Raw genomic sequence first — 11,325 nt, 5'->3', positions numbered from 1 at the left:
GTGCGTGTGTGTGTGTGTGTGTGCGTGTGTGTGCATGTGTATGTGTGTGTGTATGTGTGTGTGTGTGAGATAAACTCTACGGTTGAAAATATTGCTCTGTTTGTACCATTTCTCCAGTACTCTGATTTTCACTGGTCATTCGTTTTGTGACGAAGCTCAAATGTGCGGCAAAGAGGCTCTATGGATATTAATTAGGCTAAGATTAATGTCGATGTCAAATTTATTTATATAGCACTTTTAAAACTGTACGAAAATGATAATAAATAAGTTGATGAAAAAAGAAAGAAACATAATACTATATATACACATACACACATATATATATATATATATATATATATGTGATAAAATAATAAGTGTAATGAATACTAATACTCTCTGGTGCTTTGCAGCGACATTTATATTTTAATCCTACATCATAACCATTTATAATAACTTTATTACATTGTCCCGGAAGCTACAAATCTTTAAATTCAGAATTCTGCTTTTCAGTTGGAAGAGCTGCAGTGCTTCTTAACATTCAGGTATTTTGTTGGGAGGATAGATTATCAGACGGACAGACAGATGGAGGCCGCGACTGCAGTGCATTGGGGCCCTGTCGATTTGAGGTTCAGCGTTCACAGATTCACCTGATCACTGATTTTTCTGTGGAGTGTAACTCCAAATTATTACCCATTTTTGTAGAGCATATCTAAAATATTCAAACTAACATGCACTTTGACAGGCCGACATACTGACACGCAATGCTACTTGACACAATATTGGCTAGTGTTTGCAAAATAGCTAATTCAGGAGTGCCATTCATTTTCCTTGGTGCTGATTGGTTGTAGCCCAAAGAGTGGAGATAAGGAAGTCTGCAGAAACTAGCTTCTGCCGTAGTGCTGCACCGCAAAGACACAAAATATTACCAGGCAGTTTTGGTTTAGTTTCTCACACAATCTACCAGTGGAACCAGTACTTTTTTTTTTTTAAGGAATAATTTGTCTTAAAATGAGCCCCTATATCCTGCTAAAATCTTTCTTAGAAATTAGTTTTGACTTATTTCAGATTTACGAAGATATTTGCACTAGAAACTAGACCAAAAATAGTAATATGTTAGTAATATGCTATTGCAAATGGGTTCCTCTGTATTAGTGCAAATTAAATTATATCTGGTGTCTAAACTGTTAAAATGGGCACTTATACATTTTAAAGAGAGTCTCAATTATTCACAAATTTCAGCTCTTTGCAGGTGACTGTGGTCCACATCTCCCACAAATACCAAGGATCTACTGTAATGAGTATTGGTCTGTCTAGTTCTCAACGATGGCCATTAGATATGAATCAAGATTTTTTAAAAAATAAAAAAGATCCCGGAGAAACATCTTGTCATCCACACGGAGGAGAGTCACTGCTTCTCTGCATCAAAAGGTGCAAGCTGACTAGATTTAGGTATTAGATTAGAATCTTTCCTTGAAGGTTTTCTCAGAATGCCAAGAGGAGAGTCCAGGATTTTCACGAGGGACTTTATTTGCCGTCTCAGCTGGGATCGCCGTGGGAACGGCCAGAATGAGCTGGAGAGAGAGGGATGTTTTTCCTGCAACCCAATCTTGAATAAGTGGAACAGAACGGATGGATCGATTGTCAGTTTATTGCCTCAAGATGTGTCTAAAATTCTGACCTTTGACTCCTAACTTACAAAACTACAGCTATAATTTTACATTATGTACTTATTTAGAGTTTTATTAGAAATCTTAAGACATTTTTTGTCTAGTCGACGAGCTGATGAATCAACATACATATGAAATTCATTGGTTCATTTATTTATGTATTTACATTTTATTTATGGAACTTGGTAAAAAAAAAAAAAATCATTTTTTAAAATTGTACAAGAGGCAGCAACTACATGAAAAATAAACACTTAAAATAAAATCTCAAGCTATAAAAATACAGGTACATGTCAGTGAATAGGCTTCAAGAACTTTCCGTTTGAATGTAAAAGCACGAAACAAGATGAATTCAGTTGATCTCAGAGCATCAATTTGAGATTGACTCAGTCTGATTGATATTTTTTCCCCTTCTCTTTCCTCAATTTAAATTGAGCTTCTTCTTCCTCTATTCTCCACCCCTGCCTCCCCTCATGGACCCTGGTCACATGGACCAAGGGCCATTAAACTGCCCCGGCCCTCCTTTTCTTTATAATTACACCCTCCCGGACTGACCGAGCACCAGCTAGACCTCTGCTATTTGTTGTAATTAGTCCAGAATGTGAGCTGTCAACATGCAAAAATCGCGCCAGTAGGCCTGCGACGCCGCAGCCGCCCCCACAGCACTCAAACAAACACAAGCACCTAGAGCCTCGGCCAATGGAATGCATTAACTTTCTGCTCTCTCCCCTCTCGCCCTGATCCCCCCTCCCCTCGGCGACTCGTGTCAAACCCAGGTCCCTCAGAACAAAATCTTAATAATTAACTGGCAAATTTTAACATGATTGCTTCTGACACACCTACTCTGGTAATTATTGCTTTGAGGCCATGTGCTAATGAAATTAATGCATTCATTGCCCCAACAAATTAGCATAACTCATACAAATGGCCCACATTCGAGACCCAGTTGCGTGGAGGCAAAACAACATACAAGGGAAAAAAAAAAAAAAAAACAGTTTTAATGATAAAAACGACAGCAAATGAAACGGCTGGCACATTGAATTGGAGACCATGAAGAGAACTGCTTGCTCAAAGTCTTAATGAGTAAAGCCTCTTAATGTTAACCAAGGGTGATTGCAGTAATGCATTACAGTGATAGCAGCGCAGCACCAAATGATTATCACTACCATTAGAGTCATTGCTGTTCTGCATATACATCTCTCCGTGGACAAATATTAAACGCCCTTGCCACCGCAGACATTAAAATGTTATTATACCGACGCATTAACTTAGTGCGGCAGAGTTCATATCAATATACATAGGAGCTCCCAAACAATCCTTCTCTAAATGGCACAGCCGCCACTTGCAGCACTCACCACTCACGCCACTATTCCCTGTTCATGGCTGTTAGGTCTCTCAGCGGGACGCCTCTCAGACACTTACTGTCTGGTATTAATAATTGATGATGATGCCACAGGTACAATGGGCGAAGACAAGTGCAACAATCAGTGCAAGATGCTGCAAAAAGTGCGAGAAACGTCCCCTCGTAGCTGCTGGTGGAGCGGAGACAGCTGGAGAAGCTTCAAATTGGGTTTGCCTGCAGCCAAACATGGTCAGGGTAACAGAAAACCAATAAAAATGGCCTTCATTTGAGCCAAACTGCCAGGGATTATTACAGGCAGGTGAGTAGTCTGCAGGTAGACATGACAGTTCGGGTTGTTCGGAACCTTTTTCAGGGAACCTCAGTTTTCTACAGTAAAGTTAGGCAAGAGAAGGTAAGTTGTACGAATCTGGGGAAAATGTCTCGTGTTTCTACAGTTTGAAATAGGGAAGTACAGTGCAAGACAGAAAACCACTGGAAACTACAAAAAGATTTTCAAAACTCATCTGGAAATTTTAAGAGAATGCAAGATCATGAGCATGAGATCATGAGACACGCAAACTCTTCGAGCCTCTTTGAGCCGTAGAGCTGTTACCAGGAAAACTATGGGCGACTTGGTTCAACTGGGAATGGATCTACCAAACGATCTCACACCTTCAATTGGTTTGGTTCACTTTCAGGCTCCACGATGAAACTCAAACCAAAATGCCAAAGGATGTACAACTGCAATAAACTATCGACTTAGGGTAGATGAAAACCATTATCAACTAAACTTTTGAGATTTTGTCTTGTAAAAATAAATAAAAACTACAACTACTACCTGTAACATAAAATTATAATATACATATATTATATATTATATATACTAGAGATGTGCCGATCAGGTTTATTCCTGCCAATTCCGATCACCCATGAGGGCCGATCACGGTCGATCACCGATACCGATCACATTATTATTATTTTTTTTTATCATAAACACTACCGGTTACATTAAGTGGAAAAAGGAACCATGAATTCACCTTAATTAAGACAAAAACTTGTTTTTAATAACTTTTTCCAAGAAGAAAACTAAACAAAACAGGCATTGTGCAAATTGTACTGCTATCAGTAATACTATCTTTCACAGACCGATAACATATGAAGGCTCTGAAGAGGCTAAATAATGCAAAGAGCCAAAATAAAACCTCTCAACATTGACAAAAAATTTAAGTAAAACTTAACATTCTAAAGCAAATACAGGATCCATTACAATAAACAACCCTTAGTTACTGAATGAAAACTTCCTGATAGCATGGCGGCTAGCTGATTACTGCTAGTTTTGATTGGCTGTTTCTGACTGAGCGGAGTAATTATGCAGAACAGGGAGGAGATCGATTATTTTTTCAGATATTATCTGTCTCATGTTAGGACAGCAAAAGTTTTTATACATATGTAAAAATTATGTTTTTAGGTTAGATGCTGCAGCTTTAAGCAGAGGTTCGGTGTGAGAGTCACTACCAGGTGGAGCAGAAGCGACCCTCTGTGAAATATTACTGCCTGTAGCGTAGCAGAGGTTCAACAGTGAGATCAGAACCAGCGTCTTACATCACAGCGGGTTATTTGTTTAGCTTTCTGACCGTCATGCTAATCCGTTTGTAGCTGTTTAGCTGTGCGCTGCTTTACCTGCTATCTGATCCTCCATATGTCATTTTTACTGCAGTGAGCCTCGATGTAGCCAAACTCCGTCAAGTATGGCATTGTTTTTATGCCATATTAGATTCGTCGTGTTGATGCATTTTGACATGCTTCAATTTTCCGCCGCAACACGCAAACTTCCTCAGTCACTCAGTGCGTTATAGTTCCACATCGCTTAGGATTTGTTGCTGTGCGTTTGCGCAGTGTGAAGGAAAGAGGAGACCAGCTGCACAGGCAGGCTGCGAAATGAGATGCAGGTGATCGGTTTGTGTGATTGACAACAAGAGACCGTGATCGGCGATCACCGATCATACACTTTTTCACGGAAATCGGCCGATTATGATTGGTGGCCGATCGATCGGCACACCTCTAATATATGAAATACATATAAAATACAGTAATACACATAAAACTGGTTGTAACACAACAGAATGCTTGTCATATAGTGAATGAGAGGTGGTGAGATCGAACGCAGAGACCCAGATGAGGATGATGATGATGAGGAATTTAATGATGAGAAGATCACAGTCCAGGATCAGGCAGCACGGCAGCAAATAAGCACATAGCTAATACCGGTAGCAACTGACATAAAGACTTTACACAGAAACAACCAACCTCAAGACTTCACAGTTCAACTGAGGAAAACTGACTGACTGACAAGCAACGTTAGACGAGGACCCGACAAGATACAAAGACAACAGGTGGGTTTAAATACACAGGGGGGTAATCAAGGGAATGAGACACACCTGGGAAGCAAACAACGGGGAAGACGAAGAGACAACAGACACTCAAAGGACAGAAACTGAACACAGAAAACCCTTACAATAAGTACACAGAAACACAGATCATGACAATGCTAAAGACTTGAATATCTCTGAGTACTGCTACAAGGTTGTGACAATGACCTACAGAGATCTGACTGACCAGTGTTTACTTTGCTACTTGACAACTTGATGTTTCCAATAGAAACAGTTTACAAAAGGCAGTGAAACACACCTGCACCTGTTTGACAATTCATACTGTCGCCCAATGCATAGTGAATGTAAAACGAGACAGCTGCCATGTGTATGCAAGAACCCAAACCGAAAAGAACAAAACATTTCGGCCCGTTTGTTCTTTAAACCCGAGTGGAGACAAACAGACATCCCTGATTAAGATTAAATAACAACAGTCACAGAATATGATATGGAGCAGTACCAACGTGCGAACGATTCCACGTTTCCCCAACACCTCAAACTCCTGAGAGGTCGCCGGGGAAAGGTTACTGTGGCATCATCCTCCGTCCCATGCATACACACGGGAACAGAAAACCTGCCGCCGCACAGAGAAGCATGCATAAACCCCCCCCACGCCATGCTGTGACCTCCGAGACGGCCATGAATACGAGCAACACATCAACAGCAGCCATCCTAATCCGAGATGGTTAGTCATGTAGCCACCTTATCCAGCATGCAACCCCATCTGTGATGACACATGAGCTCCGGCGTTTCACAGGAATAAACTCCCAAACACGACCACGCAACATCCTGATGGGAAATTTCCATTGGGGGGGGATGTAACACAAGAAGGCGTGATTAATTTCTTCTCATGGAATGAATACAGATATTGTCATTACACGCCTTGTATCCTTTTCCAAATATTGTAATGTTTCACCCTCCTTTTCTCTCCGCCTCCTCTGCTGGCAAGAGGAAAAGAGGGACGACACGTGAGCGACACAACTGGCTGCTAGATGGGCTAAATCACGGAGCAAAACAAAGAGCTGATTGCTCATTAGTGTTATGGATCTGCTCGAGTTGAAGCCGTTTTTCAAGATGCAGACACTGTTTAATGGCTTAAACGGCGTTTGCTTAAATTCCAGCCGCTGACATTTTCAGACGGTAACGCCTAAACGATCGAGGCGTCCTCAACCGTCTCGGGCGCATTTTCCGTTTGGAATCCCCTCCTGGAAGCGCACACCTACCTTGGCCTTGCAGATGACACATCGCAGTTTGTCTTCACTCCCACATCCCTGCAAGAAAAAGAAACGAGATTTAGATGTAATTAGGAGCTTCTGAAGCCAAACTCGTCAGTCGGGGTAACATGAAAGAATATTTTGATAATTGTTAATCAAAGAGTTCCCAATCATTCCTTCCTATTATAACAAATGAGCTAATTATGTTTACTTGGTTATATCTAACCCAAACGTGTGCTATATGGAGTAATGCTAATTTAATTAGACTGTTCAAAGCTTGCACTGTGCCGTGGCCTTGAGGAACAAAGCACAAGAATTGAAAAAAATAATAAATAAATAAGTAAAAGAACAAAACAACAACAGGAAAAAAAAGAATCATAATTCAGACAAACGCACAGTTTTGTTATTTAGTTCTGCACCTCGGGGCAGGCGTAGCCGCACAAGTTACACACCGACTCAAACACACGCGGGGAAGTAATGTGTCGACAATCTGCGAGCCGCAGCTCCAGACGCTAATGACAACAAAACCATTTGCACAAACACAAATCCGCTGCTGCAACGCGTCACAGGATATTCTGATAGATGTTAATGGCACATAATTACAGGACACTAGTATTAGGAGCAGGACTTTTTTTTCTATTTTTTCCTCTTTTTTATGAAGAGGATTGTTGCCCCCGGCGCCGCGGCCAGAGTGCTGGGAGTGTCGGGCTAATGAAAGTAAACCAGGTCTGTTCGCTGATGGCAATTATCAACCGCTGAGAAACAAAGTCACTCAGAAGGATTGTTTACTCAGCTCGGAATTAGAAAAGAAAGAAACTCAGATGATTAAAAGGCATTAATAGGAACAAAACTTTTACTGCTGTAGTATAATCTAGCTGTAAATATTCAAATACTCTTTGAGCAAATATACACAGGATGAAATGAAAATGTTTCATATTAAGCAATTAGTTAGACCTGATCAGTGGTATCAATTTCCTTATAAACAAAGTAACCAGTTCACATTATTTATTATTTATGCATTACATTTTTAAGTGGTAAGAGTTTCTAGAAAATTCTCAAAAGTCATGCTAATGCTACAGATGAGGGATGTTCTAATCCGATCACAGAATCGGAAATCAAGTCCGATCTAATGATTTCTTAATCGGAACTCCATCTGAATCGAGCGTTATCTCCCTATCAGGTATCAGATATGAACATGTATTAATTTTAAACCCAACCAGGAGTAATAACAGTTAGTATCTACTGCTGTGTGGTGATACTTTGCAGCAGTTACTGCCATAAAGCGAAACTGAACACTGCATCAGCTTGCAGTCGGAGAACTTGTCAACTTAGTGAGGTTGTCGCTGTATTTAGTGACTTTTCAAACGTAATACTTCGGTATCGGCCAAAATCAAAAATAGTCAGGTCATGCTTTTTGAAGCTTTATATCTGTGATCGGCCTGAAAACTGCAACCAGTGCAGCCCTACTGGTGATAGTGGAGGTGTAATGGTCTGGGAGACTCATTTAAATCTAATTATTACTATTACATCAATTTGAGCTTTTCAACAACAAACTTTGCCCATGGGTTTGGTTTCAAACAAGTGGATACGTGAAAAAACATCTCACACCCAGAGTTAAATATGGTGGAGGATCTGTGATGCTGTGGGCCTGTATGTCTTCAAAAGAACTGGGAGGATTCTAGGATAGCATGCAATCATGATTTGTTTTCAAATATAAGTATATTTTACTTAAGAATATGGCTGAGTCTACCAGTAAACTGAAGATGGATTGTAACTGGAGCTCTCAGGAAGATGTTGATGCAAATAAATATTTCTAAATTAACACAGAAATGTTTCAAAAGACAGAAAATCAACCATGGACATCTTCATCCACAAATATCCCCCCTTAAATATCTGTACATGAGTTAACTGTTAGATTTTTCTAAATGTTTCAAAATATACCAATGTCTGTAATTATGGAACATTGACCAGCATCTATGATGTGTATTGTTAATGTTGATTACAAAATATAATGTTAATTTTTGGTTTTTCACTTGGTGACTATGTTTTTAATGACTTTATATTTTTGTAATTCTTTTTTTTTACTGCCTGGTTGCTGAACTGTGCTGAACAAATAAACTTGACTGACTGATGGATGTAATAAACAGTCTTTTCACTTCTCTCCCAGCGCCGCCATCAAACATATCCTCGTCTGCACTTTAAACTCCGCCCATCTTCCTCAGTCTTTCCCACCTGCGTCGCTGCTGGGCTTCACTCATTTGAGTCCCGGATTTTCTTTTAGTGTGTTCAGTTTCAGCTGGACGGTGTTGTGGAGTGAAACCAGATGTGTAAAAAACGAATGAACCCGTCAGGCCCGACACTCCGCTTTACGTCTGCAGCAGTCAGAGGGAGCGGCGCCGCACCGCGCTGGGCCAAACCGGGCCGAGAGCGCTCACAGTCCTCCTGCGCCCTTGTGCTTTGAGCTTGCGGGGCTTCTACCCCTCCAGGAATGTGCCCTCCATAATGAGGGTCAGGGGTCAAAGTGCTGCCTCGCCGGCAGGCTGGGATCTCCCAGGCACACTCAGTCACTGACTCTGTCCCTATATTTAAATCCCGCCTCAGGACATGCATTTCAAAGGGCATCTCCTAACTAGTTCCTGGTTACTAATTAGTTTTGCGCCGTGCTATTTGTCTTTGGGAACCTGAAAGCAGAGAACGGTTTGGGGAGCTGGGGGGGAAGAATGAGGCGGACTAAAAAAAGATGCTCCGTGCTGACTGTAATCATCAGCTGCAAACTAGGGCTCCAGCTAACAATTATATTAGTAATCGATTGTTCTGTTGATTATTTTGATGATTATTCGGATTTTTAAAAAGTTGCACATTCTGCAGATTTTTCATTTAACTACGCCTGCCTTTTTTCTTTTGTTTTTACAAAAATATTTTATATACATTACAGAATGCAGTTAAGCAAAAAATGATTCAATAATGTTTTTGACTAAGAAAAGATTCTGTAGTGACAAATATTTAGTAATTCTTTGATGATGCTAGAAAAACGTAGAAAGCTTCCATGTTTCCGTATGTGCAGCTCGTATCGGCGCTAACGGCCCCAATGCTACCGCTAACCGCTCCCTGGCCAGATTGCCTCTCCCTCGCAAATCAAATCATTATTGGATTACATTTTCTGCTTTCATAAAATGCGGTTAAGAGGCACTTTGGACATATGTGCATGACCTGCTTTCCAGAGATGGCTATCAGAGCAAAAGTGACAGGTCAATTGCTGATTTCTGTTCCATAAAAGGAAAAGGCCTCCTACCCTGAGCACTCTAAAAGGTCGCAAGCTCTCTCTGTCTGTCTGCTCCTCTCTTTCTCTCTCTCTCTCACACACACACACGCACACACACAAGTTTAAGTCGTCCGCTGACACGAGAGCACGCTCTGAGCTGAGTGCGGCGCTGTGTGTGTCTCTGTGTGTGTTTGCGCGCATGCCGGCTGCATCAGCCTGTGTGTCTGTATGTAATTGTATAGTGGGAAGACACACACTTAATGGAAGTGGCTCTTCACTCTGACAGCTGGGTGGTGCAGATGAAAGGTCTGCTGCGGCGAGTTGTCGGCCACTTGTGGAGTGTCCGGAGAGAGGCCAGGCGAGGCACACAGGTTCTGCTGGCCGGGGTTCAGAGCCGCAACACGCAAACTGAATATCTGCACGAATATGGTTTTAAATTACTTCTAATGATAAATAGGATTGTTTGCTTTCGGCTTCCAAATGCATTTCAGATGTAATCTCAAAGAGGGTGTGTCCAAACATTTTGTCACGTGGGACAGAGTCTTTGAGTCCGAAGCATTTGAGGGGCTAGAGAATAAAACTAAAAGCAAATGAACTAACCAGATTGTTTTTTTGGTTCATTTTTATTGGAGAGGGCATTCTCTCATTGATCCAAAACTTAAAAGGGGCAGTATAATGTGTTTTCCAGCAATATGCTAACACTTCATAGCTCAATCAAGTAAGTTAAAATAAAAATGACTTAGTAATTTAATGCCTTGAAATTGGGACTCTGTCTCTTTAAGAAGCTCTTGCTTTTTTTGAAACTCCGCCTCCAGGAAGTCATCACAACATGGCGCCTCTCTTTACCCTTTAACAACGTTTTTACCAGTGTTGTTCTGAGAAGTAGCTCCTATAAATAAGGATAAATGTTCAGGTCTGAACATTAACTTCAGCGATTGTTTTACTTTTATTTTGATTATATATTCAATAAAGTACCACAGTCAGTTAGTTTTACTCAAAATCAGGCCTGGGCACAACTATTCACTAAAACATGTTATATGAGTGTCCCATATTGGGTTCCTGTTGCCTATAATAAACAATCGGAAGAAACATCTAGGCCAAGAAAAAAACATAACAAAAAAAAAATTGGAAATTGTATATTTTTATTTTGATGAGGCAAACATGCCTGACTGTTGTTTCAGATTTTTTCATGTTTTCTTTTTTTCTGCAATAATCAGTTTTGTTTTATTATGCAAAAAGACCAGTAGAGGTCTTGCATAATTAATATTTTTTTAACATTTGAAACTCAATAAATTTGCCCGCATTAGCAAAAAGTGATGCCACTGCTTAAGATCCAGTGACCTTTATGTATTAGAATGGCCAAGTCAAAGGCCAGATAAAATATCTGGAATTTGAGGCAAAATTTGAAAACGCAATAATTTTGTAAATCAGA

At 40.5% G+C, this 11,325-nt stretch overlaps 1 protein-coding gene across 1 annotated transcript in view; it reads right to left on the bottom strand.

Moving 5' to 3' along the window:
* LOC103463970 (uncharacterized) overlaps window positions 1–11,325 on the bottom strand; it is a 94,786-nt gene that overhangs the window by 72,662 nt on the left and 10,799 nt on the right. The window contains exon 3 of the mRNA XM_008407747.2: window positions 6,641–6,688. Within this exon, the coding sequence (XP_008405969.1) occupies window positions 6,641–6,688 (48 nt within the window). The remainder of the gene's footprint in view (window positions 1–6,640; window positions 6,689–11,325) is intronic.

Source organism: Poecilia reticulata, linkage group LG4 (assembly GCF_000633615.1).
Source record: "Poecilia reticulata strain Guanapo linkage group LG4, Guppy_female_1.0+MT, whole genome shotgun sequence".
NCBI lineage: Eukaryota > Metazoa > Chordata > Actinopteri > Cyprinodontiformes > Poeciliidae > Poecilia > Poecilia reticulata.
This window is presented reverse-complemented; position numbering and strand designations above follow the sequence as displayed.